Source organism: Helicoverpa zea, chromosome 31, assembly GCF_022581195.2.
Source record: "Helicoverpa zea isolate HzStark_Cry1AcR chromosome 31, ilHelZeax1.1, whole genome shotgun sequence".
Lineage (NCBI taxonomy): Eukaryota > Metazoa > Arthropoda > Insecta > Lepidoptera > Noctuidae > Helicoverpa > Helicoverpa zea.
Genome location: NC_061482.1, coordinates 11,920,512 through 11,937,619, shown reverse-complemented (window position 1 = coordinate 11,937,619; position 17,108 = coordinate 11,920,512). Strand labels below are relative to the sequence as shown.

At 37.5% G+C, this 17,108-nt stretch overlaps 2 protein-coding genes across 2 annotated transcripts; one reads left to right on the top strand and one right to left on the bottom strand.

Moving 5' to 3' along the window:
• Positions 1-411: 411 nt before the first annotated feature.
• Positions 412-16,497, bottom strand: LOC124645292 (serine/threonine-protein kinase OSR1-like). The gene is made up of 12 exons (XM_047185093.1): positions 16,411-16,497; positions 15,065-15,233; positions 14,596-14,720; positions 14,223-14,316; positions 13,811-13,955; positions 12,157-12,322; positions 9,835-9,982; positions 7,393-7,595; positions 6,051-6,254; positions 5,334-5,443; positions 4,504-4,705; positions 412-3,591 (listed from the first exon to the last, which is right to left on the bottom strand). The coding sequence occupies exons 1-12, from the start codon at positions 16,495-16,497 to the stop codon at positions 3,517-3,519; spliced, it is 1,728 nt and encodes a 575-aa protein (XP_047041049.1). The 3' UTR covers positions 412-3,516.
• LOC124644827 (diphosphoinositol polyphosphate phosphohydrolase 2-like) lies at positions 8,425-8,934 on the top strand. The gene has a single exon (XM_047184425.1). The coding sequence runs from the start codon at positions 8,425-8,427 to the stop codon at positions 8,932-8,934; it is 510 nt and encodes a 169-aa protein (XP_047040381.1).
• Positions 16,498-17,108: the final 611 nt, after the last annotated feature.

Sequence of the window (17,108 nt, the reverse complement as noted above, 5' to 3'; positions counted from 1 at the left end):
TCGTCAGACATCATAACATCATCATCATCTTAACGTCATTTTAATATCTGATTACTTTGAAACTCGAACGTGAAATTCGTGATAAAAGCACTACATATATTCACTATAAAGATAGCGAGATATTCAGCGTAAATTATAGTAATTTCCCACATTTTAGCTGGATTATATTGCACTCTATTTATTGGGAATTTTACAGATACAATAGCATTTTTTCTCACGCAATCGTTGCTCAGGTTACGTACCGAAAGGGTAACCCAGGGGACCCTATTACTAAGACTGATTTCTGTATGATAGATATAAAAAAAAAAATAGCAATAGGTACCTGACCATGTTTCGGATTTCACAGGGCTAACACACAAAGACTTACATTGTTAGTAAATATGAAAATGAACATTAAAATAAATATTATAGTTGCATAAAATCTCGTTTATTCATCAAACATTCTTTGAAGTAATATAATAATTCGGAAGTTTAAATGCTTTTATACCAGAAACATAAATGCAACATTTTTGTTCATTAAGAAATAAATAAACAGAAAATATAGAAACAAGCATTTAAAATCGTTTTACCCGTTCAGTCGTATAATGCATAATTCGCAAAATGGAACACAGTTGCAAAAATGACTAATTCCCGAAACAGCTAATTCTCAAAAGGACTAAGTAGTAAAACGCCTGATTTGTGAAAGCACTAATTCATACGGTGGCAAATTCTCCAAATGACCAACTTTTACCAACTCATCAAACGAGTTAAATGACATGAAAAATCGAAGTAAAATTTTTAGAGGAATGGATTGTTTGCTAGGTTGGAGACCGGGTGCCATTATGGGAATCAGGCATTATATATACGACGAAACGGTTTTACCCTGTAATATGTAGGGAGTCAATTATTGTTACAATAATTTTAGTTATAAATCATAAAAAAGTTCATTCAAACTTAGACAAGTTTTTCGAATGCCGAATTCTTTTTATAAAACAACTACGACTGCATGAAATCAGTCGATATCCGAGGGCGACTGCACGTGCTGCTGCCGCTTCGATCCAAAACGGTTTCATGGAAATACATACAACCAGTAGTGCAGCTGCGGCTGATTACGACATTTGCGGTTGGCAGTTGCAGTCGCTAGCTAGCATTCAAAACACACCTTTAAGCTAGCTTTTTACTATGGGATATAATATAAAATATATTATTTACTGAGGTATAATATATATTTTATCGCTCGTCATACATTTTGAAAAAATATTTATAGTCCGGGATGTAATTTATAGCACAGGGTAAAACGTATGACGAGCGATACACTTTTATATCTCAGGATGTAATATATTTTGATATCCCATAGTGAAAAGAAGGTTTTAAGGTTTAATATAAAGAATTTGGCATTCTAAACAGTTGCCAATTGTTGTATATATAAAAAGAAGTCGCGGCAGCTAGCTTTAAAAAGTACCTTTATAGGTGGTTGTTTCTGTTACATTACAAAGCAATGTTTACATGGTGCATTTAATACTGCATATCACTGGTGCACTATGGAAATAAAATGCGTCTAACACAATTGATATAACACAATGTAAACTTGACAGACAAATACTAATTCATAGTTATCAAATTAAATACTGCATAAAAGAACAGAAACAATTTCATAAAATGAAAAAAATAAATATTATCTAGATAATAATACGATTATACGTGCGGTTTCAGACTAGCAGATTATACGCTCTGTTTTGCAAGCGCATACGAGAAAGTTTCCCGAACGCGTAGCTTGCACAATCATTGATGTGCTATTTAACTGACAACTACTCGGCAGTGGCGTGCCTAGGGTTTCCAATAAAATTTTAACCGAATTCAAAAAAGAAAGTTCAGTTTTCGACTGAGTATGCATGTGGTATTTTTTCATAAACTACTGGTTAGGTTAGGTTCCAATAACAATCCAACCAGTTTTATACACTGATCTATTAAATTTTCGTTTATGCGATTTACTAGTCTGAGAAATACCCAGATCAGGCGTCGATTTTAATGAAGAAATTAACTGGTTTTTCGGAGCTAAGTGATAGAAGATAGTCAGATACGATAAGTAAAGATTTTAAATTGCGCGAACTTTTAAATAGTTCGCGTTTGATATTGATTCTTTATTGAGTCTATTGAGCATTTTAGCAAGGCATGCTAAAATGCTCTTTTGGGCTTGTATGATAATACCGCCACTGCTACTCGGTACGAGCGAAAAGGTGTAAATAAGATTGTGTACGAGCTAGATTTTTTTAAACGTGTGCTGTAACCGGACGGACACGCAGATAAAAATACGCTAGTCTGAAAGCACACTCAGAAGACAAGTCACAACTATCATCTAATTGAAAAATGATTCAGTCATATTTTTATACAGCGGCAAAAAAAGTAGGCTTTATTTTTTTTTCTCGTTTCAATCAGTAGTCAAATACATATTAGAACATAAAACAATTTGATTCATTACACACCGTAATTAAATAAATCAGTAGATATCTTTTAGACAATAAGCTTTTCTAAAATGTTTTAAGTAGCAATAATAAGAAGGAATGTAAAGAAAAATATTCATAGACCACTTCAACACTAACATAAGCATTATGATTTAATATTCAGATCTCGATACATAAGAATACAAGAGTATATAGGTTAAATGGTTTTCTTGTATCCTATCTTAATCTAAATTGCTCTTGGCATATGGCTAACAGTGGAAATAACTACATTAAAAACTGTTTTTATTCAGAATTGACATCAGACGTGGCAAGAAGTACTACATGAATTTCGCCTATTTGCATGAAATGAGGTTTAACCTGGATCCAGTCGACAGGACATCGACGTGTCTACAGCAAGGCACAAGGAGAGCTCCACACTGCCTCACAGAAACTTCTACACTTACAATCACTTACAAAAACAAAAATATTCAGTAGTAACAAAATTACGTATAGTATTTCAATGATTAATCTTTGTACATTATCCACTAATATAAGTATAAATCATATCTTTTGAAAATAATGATGCTTTAGAGACTATTGTAAAGCCGGTTAGGCCGGACCGTTCATGATATTGTTATAAAGGACTTATGAATCTAACCAGTAGAATATCAAATACTGAATGATGCTTTCAAGTCTATGATGCAAGGAACACGTGAAGATATGTATAGTAAAGTTGCTAGCGCTAACAATACCTAGTTACCGGACATCCGTGGCTAAAACGACGACTCATTCATACAGTAAAAATTATAAATCAATAAAACAATTTTATACTCTACCAATATGCAAAGGCATACGTAGTAACAAAACAACAAATATCTTACCAACTACTCACCGAATGGTTAATTAAGTTTTAAGACTAAAAATTCTTTGGCTCGATGGAAAAATATATGGCCAATTCAAATAAAGAATACAGTTGGAAATTACCGTCATTTTATGAAGCCTTTTCATTTTAGCACCATAACAATTTTACAAGTACATTTAGCTAACGCCGGCCACCAATCACATTGCCCTAAGATACGTATCAACCGAGGTTTGTTCACTCAACGATTGATATTTGCGCGAATCCTATCAGTGCTTTGTCGTCGAACTGTTCGTTGGGACCAGCCGAGTTCTGAAATACAAACAATTATTAATTAAAATACCATCATTGTTGGTCTGTGGATACATTGTATGGTACCCGATTTGCATACAGTGACATTGTCGCTGCTAATGCATATATGTACATGGTAATGCTATTTCCCTCGCAACGCCAGCAAAACGTATCACTAACATCAAAAAACATAACATTTGCATACATCCAATTCCTTATTCGCAAATGCTCTATGTGTAGTTTTCATATGAAATAAATAATACCACAAAAATTACATTATTATTATCATAAAAGAGAAAGTTTGTGAATATATGTTTGCTACTTCTTCACACGCAAACCGCTGAACCAATTTTTATAAAAATGGTTTCAATATAGGGTGCATGGAAGTAGTTCCCTTCGATAATAAGAACGCTTGTGATAGCCATATTATAACTCAGTCAGTACATAATATAAAACAAAGTCGCCTTTTCAGTCCCTGTCACCCTACGCTTAAATCTTTAAAACTACGCGACTTTCGTGCGTTTTTTTAATAGAGTGATTAGAGATGAATATTTGTATGTATAAATGCTAACTAATATTATAAATGTGAAAGTAACTCTGTCTGTCTGTCTTTCTGTCTGTCTGTCTTTTCTTCACGCCTAAACTAATGGACTGATTTGTGTGAAATTTGGTACAGACATAGTCTGGAACTTGAGAAAGGACATAGGATAGTTTTTATTACAAAGAAATACAAAAATAAAAATAAAATTTATTCCGGACATATACCGCCATCTATTGGTCAAACCATAAATCTGCCGCAAGTCACTATTCCACGCGAACGAAGTCGCGGGCAAAAGCTAGTAATAACATACATAAAATAGTCAGGAAATACTGTTGTGCCGTCCGAAGCCGGGACGGGTCGCTAGTAAGTATATGTATTGAAAAACTACTCACCAAATGGAATGTAACCGCTTTAGGAGGCGAGGGTCCAGGGGAGACCTGGGCATCGAGCAGTTTAGCCAGGTTCACAGAAATGGGCACCGAGTCGTGAGGGTCTACCAGACCCGCTCCCACCAGCTCCATAGCAATGCCTTCCGCGGTATCCTTGCCCACTATGTACTCGAAACGAATGTCGTTTAGCTCGCGACGGGAATTTCTGTAATATAAAAGAAAATACTGTTTATGTACTTTTTAGTATTTAATTACTATTTATTCTGTTGAAGAGTTTGTAATAATTAAAAGTCGCAAATCGTTGGATCTTAAGGATAAGCAATACTATATAGTCGTTGTCATTCTGTCTGCCATTTGAACTTTGGCAGTCATAGTAAGAAAGTCTGCCAAACAATCTTATAGGGTTGCCGGGGTAACTGTATAAAAAGCTGGGACTCAGCTGCTTTCGATTAAACTGGAAGCCAACCCCACCATTATTGGGATAAGGCTGGGCAGATTATATAAAATAAATACGCTACATTCCACTAAACTAGTGTACTTACCATAAAGTTAGACCTGTTTGTATGCCCTAATCTCAAACTGCACAAAACTGAACTGATTTGAAAAATTCTCTCAGTGGTAGATAGCCATAATTCATTTACCGAGGAAGGCTACGGCTTCTTTTTGTCCAGATGCACAGAATTTCTCAATGGACACGGAGAAAACGGTTTCGATTCATCGTAGAAGGTTAGAGGCTATTTTTTGTCCAGATGTGCGGTGAAGTTCCCAAGGGATACGGGTGTAATCGCTGGCGGAGCTAGTTAATTGTGTCGAGGTATATGGTTGAAACTCACCGTAATCGTAATACTAAGTTAATGACTGGAGGCTCTCCGTCAACAGATCTTAACCCGAAGAGATTCTTGGCGCTTTCCTGCTGTTTCTGCGTCGGCTGCTTGGACGGCTCCTGAAAATATTATATAAAATTGAATTATTATGTTTGTCTCGTTTTTTTTTTTTCTATATACAGGAACTAGATATGGGGTTATTAGAGAATCGAGAATGAATTGGCAGGACCCATCTTTGAAAGTAGTTACAGGTTAGAAGCCAGAAACTCCGACAATCTGTACTACCAAAGCGAATGAGGTTGCCCGTGAAACTGGATTAGGGCGGTCAGACAGTCACTCCATGTAGAACACAGGTACTCAGGTGCATCTGATTAGACTGGAAGCCGACCCCAAGATAGTTGGATATACCAGAGTGCCTTGTGCGAGTTTTGCAAGTTAACTTTCTCGATGCGTAAATTATCATACAACTTAAGGACGTTGCATTAATTTTAGAACTGTTTATTTAATGACAGCTGTCATCAACACTTGGTTGTATTATAAACGCGCTCACTTTCGAAATAGTAAACGTCATTATCCGGAAAAATGAATGAACGTGCTATATTCTAATCATGGCATGTAGCATACGACTCTTTACTTTAGCCAAGTTATAATTACGTATCGAGCGCGTAAACTTACAAAACTCAGAATCCACACTCTGTACAGAAATATAACAATGTAAATGCTTACCTCTCCCTCATTCTCACTGCCACTGGAGTCAGCTTTCTGCAGCTGGTTCATTGGCCGTTCATCATCAGTGTAGAACGGTTCCTCATCAGAGTCCGGGGCCTCAACAGGCTGTTGTTGCTGTTCTTCTTCTTCTTCACTCCACACCCATTCACCGGTGACGGTACGATGTAATCTGCCTGAGGCACCGGTTGAACGTTTACTTGCCTGTAAAGGAAATTTAATCTTTAATAATTTGCCACTAATTACATTAAACTTACAAATTAATACTAAGATAATATACTCGGGGCTGCGGGATTGTTCGAAAGAGTTACCGCGGCCCTGGTACATTAAAGGCCTACGACGGAACACGACGGTTTTTAGTCAGTAAGAGTCTGACACTCCCTCACCGCTGCTAACTCACAGCGGGAGGGGTCATTTGGCATCGTTAAAAAAGGTAATATACTAAATACCATAATAAAGAGGATATTTTTTCGACTTCAAGAAACTCAAACTCAAAAACGTTTATTTAAATTAGGCTGATAAATCAGCACTTTTCGAATGTCAAAAACCAAAGACAGCCCCCAAAACGCCCGCCCTTCACCACTTCCTATGTGTTTTTGCTGGGAAGAAGAAGTGGCGCAACAAACTCCCCAGCAACACATGTCGAATTTGAAAAATTCTTGATTGATAATTTTGTGATCCCTCAATGAAGTCTGGTACAACATATGTGGCCTTACTACAAAAACTTAAACCCCTGTTTTACACTTGTCTAAAAAAATTTTGGCTGCAAAATGAACCATATGTCAACGTCATAATTTGTCATTTTTTTAGACAAGGCATAAACTGACGTTTAAAAGTTTTTGTGGTAAGATGGATGATGTTTTTCTTAGTTTGTAGACTGCGAGTAAACGCCTAAAACGCCTAAAACTTAGGTTCTAAGGTCTTGTTACTTCGCACCCACAATGCGGTATTCTATAATTCTATATGATATGACTGCTATATTTATATAATTCTAAACCCACCCAAATCTAATATAACCCGACTCGGGTATCAAATCCCAGTATAGTCAACAAACATACCTCTTTATATTGTACTGGGATCGTGTTTCATTACACTTCAGTATTGTAGATATATTGCTAGAACATTCTTATTGATCGGTTTTGTTATACTAAATGAGAAGCAATTGACGATCATTATACCTATTGCGCCTTATCCAAGACCTAAGCATAGTATAACCTTCCTCGATAAATTGGCTATTCAACACTAAAAGCATTTTTCTATTTGGTTCAGTAGTTCTTGACATAAGCGCGTTGAAGCTTACAAACTATATAATAAAGTTAAAATAATGATGTAATTAAGTTACCTTATGCACCCTAGTTTCCATACTAGGGCCGATAGCGACTAGAGTTTGTGTCAAATACTTTCTGTCCTTCGCCTTCTTAAAGAATGGATGTTTTAGTAATTCTGTAGCCGATGGCCTTTTCGAAGGGTCTTTTTGCAAACAATCTATTATCATTTTCCTAAAAGTCTTTCCGTAAGCTTTATATTGCTCCTTTTCATCGGCACCTGTCAATAAATAAATAGAAAATTAGTCAATCAGTCACAAAAACATTTCCATGTTAGTAAATTAAGACGAGGCCGTATTACTCGCACTTTCAAAAAGTAGATAATCAGATCTCCTGTAGCGCCAATATACCACATACACCGTAGTCAAAATGCGTGGCTTGACCAATTTGTTACTGCAGAAGCTATCGTATTACAGATAATAAATAAACATTGATGAATTTTATTTAAGTTATAATGGCACATGTCCAATAACAAAACAGCTAAGCCATTCATTTTGACTTACGTATGAAAATTGTAAACTTTTTTCCGCGTCGTTACGGGTAGTCAAAATTCAGAAAGAATGATAACCAGTCCTACCAAAGGATATAGGGTTGCCCGGGTAACTGGGTTGTGGAGGTATCCTATAGGCAGTCAATCCATGTTAAATACTGGTTCTCAGATGCATCCAGTTAGACTGGAAGCCAAGGACCCCATCATAGTTGGGAAAAGGCGAGGCAGATGAGTGAACTATTATGTGTATATTTCCCGATATATTGTAAAGAAAGAATATGTGTCAGGACACCATTCAACAGAGGCTTGAAATACGAGATCAAGAGTAGTTTAAGCTGAAATATTGCTCTAATTGTAGCGTCATTGTTATTATAGTATCATTTTACACGTACATTGCATAACTTTATCATTAGGAATGGACACGTTCAACAAAGGATAGGTACTTTGGTTATGGCGTTTGATGATCATTAAAAAATTACGTCCAGTTGATATTTTTTCTTTATATTTGATGTCAGTTTTTCGTTTGTGATCATCTGTTTAGTTTGTGTTTGATATAAAAATGGTGAAGGACAAGCCTAATTCGATTCGGATTTACGATGACGAGGGGTTTAAGCGTCGCGCGGCGTGCATCTGCGTTCGTTCGGACGCTGAAACCGAGGTGCTTCTAGTGACATCGTCGGGACGGCCGGACCACTGGGTCGTGCCCGGCGGCGGCGTCGAGCCCGGAGAAGAACCCTCAGTGACCGCAATTCGCGAGGTACTCGAGGAGGCCGGTGCCATCGGCAAACTGGGAAGGTGTCTCGGAGTATTCGAGGATAGAGAGGGCAAACACCGAACACTTGTGTACGTGCTGACGGTGACCCGAGAGCTGGCGGAGTGGCAGGAATCGCGGTTGATGGGTCGCAAGCGGCAGTGGTTCTCTTTAGAGGATGCGATGGCGCAGCTCGCGCGTTACAAGCCCAACCAGCGTCACTACATACTGCAGCTCCGCCGCTCTAAGCAGAGCACGCCTGACGAGTTCAGCAGCAAGGCTCGCGCCCAACTGAATCGAGCCGCATCAGCGCGCTGACCCGCGTTGGCCTTCCAACGACAGTGACCACGATGTGTGACATCTCTTTTTTCTATTTTTACGAACATTTTTATACTAAAACGGATTAAATGTTAATTTTTAACCGACTTCCCAAAAAGGAGAAGGTTCTCAATTCGGATGTTTTATTTTGTTACCATTAAAACGAACTACTGTTACTAGTATGGCCTGATAACATCTACAAAAGATGATTAAAGCTGCATCAAAGTGTAGTGTTTAAACGAAAGGACAAAGTTACATATTTTTTTGTTGATTTATGATATAACTAGCTTCCGCTCCGTGTGTTGATAAAATGTAGCCTATGTGTTAATCCTATAATCACCTATCTACATACCAAATTTCAACCAAATCTGGCCAGCCATTTTTGCGTAAAAGAATAACAAACATCCTCCATACATTCTCACAAACTTTCACAACTTTCCCACCGAGACATTTATAAATATTAGTAGGATTAATAGGATGTAGATATATGCACTAGTACACGGCGAGTTTTCTCAAATCCAAAGATCTCAAGCATGAAATTACGTTTGTATGGGGAAACCGAAAACCGAAACAAATCAACCCTTCATTTAAATAATAGCGGACGAACCTGAAATACTATCTTGTTATGACAAGGACTTAATAATCGCTTCTTTTATAAATGCAAAAGTAACTCTGTCGGTCTGTCTGTCTGTTACCCTTTCACGTCTAACCCATACCGAACTGATTTTAATACAATTTGGTACAAAGTTGACCTTGAGAAAGAACATAGGATAGTTTTTATCACGGACTTTTGAAGAATTCTGTTGGAAACGCGATATAACCGAACTCTACGCGGGCGAAGCCGCGGGCGGAAGCTAGTTTAAAATAAATATTAAGGAGAGGTAACGTTTATCACCTTACCAGTGTCCAAGTTGGGCGGGTCATTCTGCAGTGTCAGCATCAGAACCTTCATTGGAGGGTACTTGTGGTAAGGAGCGGTACCCGTCGCCATTTCTATTGCAGTTATGCCAAACGACCAGATGTCGGCTTTAAAATCGTATCCGTGGTCCTGAAATTGTTAAACTGGTGTAATATTTAGAACTAAGTTCTTCGTCGTCGTCGACACCGCCTAAAAACGTTCCCTAGTGGACTGCTGTCTCCTCAAAGCTGAGGGGAAATGCCCATTCTCACAACTCTGGGCAGGCGGGTTTGGTGAGCGCAATATAGGATTTTTTTTTACGATGCTGCTATTAATAACAGGGGCCCGATTCTCCTAATTTAACTTAAGCGACATACGATTCATATTCGACTGAGATCCAATCCCGACTCAATTACGATTGAAGCGCATGTGGCATTCCGCAATTTTTTCTTTGAAATAAACGTTTTTATCCTTTTCTGTCATTCAATAATGAATCATTTTGTCTGCAAATGATTTACGATTGCAATATGATTGTAGAGCAACCTACCGTATAGAGTAGTATAGACCAAAATTACCAAAATAGACCAATCGCAAACCAATCGAATGTCGTTGGAATACGATTGGTCTTATATTAGTAGCAGAATGCCTGATATGGTTAAAACTGCTACTGCGACCGATTTAATTTCTATTCGATTTTGACATTATTACCTATCTTAGGAGAATCGGGCCCCAGCTCGTGGCTAAGTCGAAGCCGCGCGCATCGATCTATCATAAGGTTAAGCAATGCCTGGCGCTGTGGGCCCCGACTGTCATTTGAACATCTTTGGCAGTCGTTATAGGTAAGCCAGAAATTCTGACAACCAGTCTTACCAATGGGTATCGAGTTGTCCGGGTACATAGGTTTAGGTCAGATAGGCAGTCGCTCCATGTGAAACACTGGTTCTCAGCTGCATCTGGTTAGAAATATGTAGTAAGGAAAAGGCAAAGCAGATGATGGAGCTATGTTGCTTGCTACCCATCTCCGATCATGGCATATCCATATGTTTCTTGGTAAAAACAAAGTTAGATGAAATTCAGTATGAATACAAATGGGACACTGAAAAAGTTCACGGTCTATATAAATCTACACTTTTTCACTAATATTAGGGTGCGTCCACATCTGGCGAATGCGCCGCGAATGCGCAGCACGCGAGCCGATCGCGAGCTGTCCGCGAGCTGCGCGCGTGCATTTTTGTTCGTGCGCCGCTTCTGCTTGGCCCGCGCGCAGCTCGCGCGCGACCTAAGCGCCGCACGCGAGCGGCGCGCAGGCGGCGCGCGACGTCTGCCATCTTCGATAGTACTGAACCAATATACGGAACTGTAAGGGCGAAAACTGATTGCGCGCAGATCGCGCGCCGCTCGCGCGCTCTATACGAGCCTTGCGTGAGTTGCGCTAAAGAGGCGCACCGAACTATTGCAGTGACTGCACGCGCGCAGCTCGCGGACAGCTCGCGATCGGCTCGCGTGCTGCGCATTCGCGGCGCATTCGCCAGATGTGGACGCACCCTTATAAAGCTAAAGAGTTCGTTTGTTTGCTTGAACACGCTAAACTCAGGAACTACTAGTCCGATTACAAAAAGTTTTCAATGTTTAGCCCATTTATCGGAGAGGGCTATAGACTTCTTTTTATCCACGTTTGTGCAGAAGTTTCCACGGGATGCGAGTGAAACCGCGGAAAAACGGCTAGTGTAGTGTAAGATTCTTTAATCATATCGAGTGTGACTAACCATGTATCTATGTTGTAAAGTAATATGATACCATTGAGATATATTTCATTTCCATAGATAAGCGGATTTACGTCATTCTATAAACAAAGTTTTGCTCTCCGTGACTATGATGTGACGAGTGGGTTTTTATCACGGGAAAATATATTTTCCCCTACATTTTCCCGTAGTTTCCTATGAATCATCACTAGTAGTCGTAGTAGATAGCGCTAGTCTTTTTTTTATTTCTAGTCTTGCAGTATCTCAGTACAATGTCTAAATTATATATTTAATCACTAGGAGTTAGTAAAACAGAAGTTGATGCCAGAATTCATTTGACCTTATTGGTTACAATTCACCCATTTACCTAAACCAATAATAGAACCATTGTCAGTTGTCAAATCACCGATTACACCAATGTGCAATGGGCGGCAATTTCACGGCTGGTTATGTTTCAGTTATCGTTATAGCTAAATGGTGCAACTCTCCCTTATATTTGTCTCAATATAAAGTTCTTTGGAAAATTCTGTCGTCAACTACCACTAAACTACATTAGTAGTGTTAAAATCATACAAATCTCACTTGTTCCATAACTTCTGGTGCCATCCAACAAGGAGTGCCCACAAATGTGTGTCGTACTTTCTGCCTCGACATATCTCTGCCCGTGGCCAGCCACGCAGATACTCCAAAGTCAGCTATTTGTACCGTCCCGTCTTCTCCTAACAATATATTTCCAGCCTTTATATCCCTGTAAATATCATTTTCTTATTAATACAATTATTTACACCGACATGATAAACAGAAAAGATTTGATTGTTTGGTATGAATAGGCTCAAAAAACACTCGAGTTTTGAAAAAATTATTCTCTGTTGGGAAGCTACATTATGCCCAGTGAACGTAGGCAATATTTTATCCGGATACATAAAAAACATCCCACGGAACCGCGAGAAAACCTCTAGTAAACTATATGAAGGCTCTGATAAAAAATAACAATTTAAAAACTAACAATGCTAGGCAACATAAAAATTCGCATGAATGCTACATCTATAACTTCTATAAGTTATGCATGGCTTGTTACAAAAGGCAACCAATATCAGAGTTAAGAGAAATAAAAATAAATTCGATTATCAATTTAATATCAGTCTCAATACAAACGCAAGCAATAACATAAGTGATTTGGATAAAAGTATGTGGCTGTAATTTGATCTCGACAACTACTTTGATCAATGACCACATAATTAATTTTGCAACTGCATTACTAAGAAATACTACACATCATTTTAAATTCGCAAATCGCAAATGATATATTGGTATTTGGCGATCCAGCAACAATCCATGAAATATAAGCGTGCAATTTCTTAGTAGTTCAAGAATATGAGAGACAAAAATAAATTGAGCTAAACATAAAACTCGTTATCAATTATAATCAATCAAGTTACTAATGATTGGGTAATGTTGAGAAGCTATTTAAATTATGTATTTATATTTAGTAATATGTATATGTATATCAGAACCTCAAATGGAGGGACTTTAAATGTATGCAATCAATATCTGTCGGTAGATGACTGTGAAAGTTTCAGCATCCGGCTGTTTACTACTCTTGCAATCAAAAAATACTGAACAGATTTTGATAAAACTTGGCAGTTATGTAGTATCAACAAATAAAACAACAGGTATGCACAGCTTAGGTTTGTGTTATTTGTGGGAACACACTAGTTAGCATAATTACATAGTTAATATATTATATGTTTACAATTGAGATACTGACTATGACTATGATGAACTTTTGGCTACAAGTAAGTATATTATGCTTTACCACACTTGTGGATACGATAACCACAAGATTGACATAATTTAAACTGACAGCTTTTGCTTCGAAATGAATAAACTGTGTAAGTTTAACATAGAATTCGCATATAGAATGAAAAAAACTTTGCATTGGCAATACTTAAATGGCAATATAAGACATGAATATTGTATAATGAATGCAAAAAATATTAATACTACAACTGTGACCTCGGAATATGCAATAAATTAAATTCACAGTCATTGGCATGTTTCCAGAGAGTGAAAGTGGCTAGGTTCAATACAAAACTGAGCGTTCATAAATTGCTTTTCACATAAATCTATAACTTGAGTCATAAGTATTTATTCATTTTTTCAAAAGAATTTTCCACACCTTGGAAAGTTGCCAATGAAATTAATTAAACCATTATTTTTTATTAAAAATATGTACCTGTGAATTTGTCCATTACTATGAAAATATTCTAAACCTCTGAGGACCTCCTTGAGAACTGTAGCAATAGTTGCTTCGTCAAATACTCCATGCTTGCAATTGGCAACTTTCATTTTATGTTTTATCACATCAAGCAAACTACCTCCTGTAACATTAAAAAAACAATTCAATACTCTATGTATGCACTAATTTGCCTTATCTGTATTACAATCACTTGTAATAGTAGATACAAGTGCTTGGACAATACTCAGAATTTTTCAGATAAAACAATTGCTCACAACGTAGAGACTTCTTGTTAAACATATTTCCAAATAGTTTTCCCTGGTCACCAATTTTATTTCTAAGCTTTATAATCAGTGAGATTTTATTAATTGTTGCATATATTATAATAATTACTTCTTGACATGCTCACCTTCAAGGAGCCTCAGAACCAACCACAGTTCATCGTGCACTACAAAACTAGTATAGTATGTCACCACATTCTCATGATTGCAGCTTGACATAGCCTGTTAAGGAAAAACTTAAATTATTATTATTTATTTTTTTTGGAAAGAGTTTAAACATCTTTGATGTGTACTATACATTTCAATGTGGCAATTCATTGAAATGTAGAGTACACACAATGCTGTGCTGGAATGCATTTCATTCAGTGTTGTATGCAAAACCACAGTGTGTTCATGCATAACACTGTTCAAAGGATCGTTGCTCGCGAAGTGTATCTTTCCACATAGGTATTTGTTTACAGAACAGTAACTGTGTGAGTGACTGAAGAAAAGATTAAGTACCTGTATTTCTTTCAATAATTCGTCCATTGATGTATTCCATTTCTCCAAGTTTATACGTTTTATGGCACATTTCTCACTACGTGGGGCACAATAAGCTGCGTGAACGACAGCCGTGGCCCCGACACCTGAAAATCAACAATTTTAAAGTTCCTTTCATGTTGCGAAAATAGACGACAAAGCAGTTGATGCGAAAACCAAATATTGAATCAGACCACCTATTTAAAACCATGACAAAGAGTTTCATTCAACTTTACAGCAATGCCTTGGGTATTTTATTCCTGAAATTCTTGGCAAAATTTTTAACTTGCCAAAAACCACTGACATTTCGTGGATCATATGGAGTTGACAGACTGACCTTAAAAATAATACGTCTCGCCTTGAATGCGGTTTGTATGAATTCATACAAAACGAAAATGAAAGGACCCAAAATAATAAAGAGTAATCGGTTTAAAATATTAAAAACACTTACCAATAACATCACGTAATTCATAATCATCTTGACTATTTGGCCATGGACACAAGTTGTTTGCTGTAACAGTCGCCATTTTGCGAGTGAATAAATTTCCGATCGACAAGCGGGCAGCTCGCGCATATGACGACAATGCGGTTATCTGACGATCGCATGCCCCAAATGATTTCTGTGGATGTAATACAACATTAAATTAAAAGAGCAGATACAACACTATTTTAAAATATTATGTTTTATATTACTCGGTGAATATTTTATTATTCATATTTATTTTAACAATTTCAAGAATAAATACATTTTCTAAAGCAATACTAACGACATCTATTAGCATGATTGTAGAAACGTGAAGAAGAATTATAATGAAAGGTTTTACATTTGACAATACTTCGTAATAGATGGCTTATTTTGAAGTTATTACATGTGTAATAAATTAAATGTAAACTAAAAATAAGTCCGTAAGGATATCAATAAGGTACGTATAAAATACAAAATTATTCACTATCATCCCTATAGTATAGACCAAATTAGAACAAGTTTTTAAGTTAGGTACCTACCTATTTAGTAGGTGACTGTAGGTGCACACAACTTGCGGTAGATACGGTTGTTATCACTTATTTCATTACCTACATTAGAGGTAGATAGTGAGGTACTGAAGGAGCATCCTATTTAATTAAGTGTTTATGTTTTGCGGAGGCTTGGACAAACTGCAAAGAATAGTAGAAAAGTGCCTAGACGTCATTAAAGAAACGCTGCAGTAAGATGGGGCGCGACTCTACTAATTTTACTTAAGCGACATACGATTCACATCCGAGTGAGATCCAATCACGACTCAATTACGATTGAAGCGTATGTGGGATTCCGCAATTTTTTCTTTTAAATAAACGTTTTTATCACACACATTTACAAAAACCTGTGTCAAGGCCGGGAAAACGTCTAACACATGCAAATTTTAGGTACTTATAGGTGAAGTGAATTTATACTTAGGCACATCATTTATTCCTAATCCTGCCTAACTCAGGTAACCGAACTATACGTTCAGTTTTGCTTCGGTACGCACAACATATTCGGTTTCATTCAAACGTAGATGACGTTTTCACCGGAAAACGTCAATGGAAGTGTAGACACGGTTAGAAATATTAATTCTAATTTATTATAAACCAGCTTCCGCCCGCGGTTTCACCCGCGTCCCGAGGTAATTTTTCTCGTGGTCGGATGGTCCTACTTCTCCCGACTCCAAGCTACCTGTCGTCGAATTTTCTTTAACGGTTCAGCCATTCTTGAGTCATAAAATGTGTAACTGACACGACTTTCTTTTATATACGATGTAGCGCGTCAGCGATGTTTGCGGATGCGTGTGTCGACGGGTTCGCCGCGATCATGAGGAAGCGATGCGCTTCCACGATGGCGCGCTTGCGCTTCTCCTCCAATCGCATCCTGAATGTGTTTTCAGACCGGTGGGTCTCTCCCCTGTTACGTAGGTGGGTAAGTGTACAAACACACTTATCCAAATAAGCCAATGTACCTAACTGTTATTTAAGATTTTAATTTAATACTAACATTAGGCTAAGTTATACTAACACTATAGGTAAATATGGAGAAATCCGAAATAAAATATTTGAATTTGAATATACACTCGCGAGCAAAACAATTGAATGAAAAAAAAAATGCCCCCTTGCGCTATACAATTACAACGATTGCTAATGATACAATATTTACAGTTAAATGTTTATGATCTCGTTTGAAAGCCTATACTTTTAGCTACACCTTGATTTACACCTTGGTTTCTGGGTCCTCATGCTCCCTGATTTCCCTGCGACGCCGGTAGCTGACACGCGCGAGGACTCGTTCCAAAGCGTCACTCCTCAGCTGTGTCTGTGTTATGGACCATGTGATTAATTCGGGCATTATTTATAATGCCCGAGCATTATGCATAATGTCTAGCTTTATCGGGCCAAGTGATTAATAACTATCTTAACTTCATTATTTATCACATTGTACGGGCATTATTATATTGCTATATGATAGTTGGGCAATTTGATAATAA

What these genes read in the sequence shown, in the direction of transcription:
- LOC124644827 (XM_047184425.1), top strand. Translation starts at nt 8,425, where the DNA reads ATGGTGAAGGACAAGCCTAATTCGATTCGGATTTACGATGACGAGGGG.
- LOC124645292 (XM_047185093.1), bottom strand. Translation starts at nt 16,497, where the DNA reads ATGCGATTGGAGGAGAAGCGCAAGCGCGCCATCGTGGAAGCGCATCGC. An exon ending in AGTAATGGACAAATTCACAG is followed by an intron (nt 12,323 to 13,810) that starts GTACATATTTTT and finishes TGATATTTACAG; the next exon opens with GGATATAAAGGCTGGAAATA. An exon ending in TGGAAACTAGGGTGCATAAG is followed by an intron (nt 6,255 to 7,392) that starts GTAACTTAATTA and finishes TTTCCTTTACAG; the next exon opens with GCAAGTAAACGTTCAACCGG.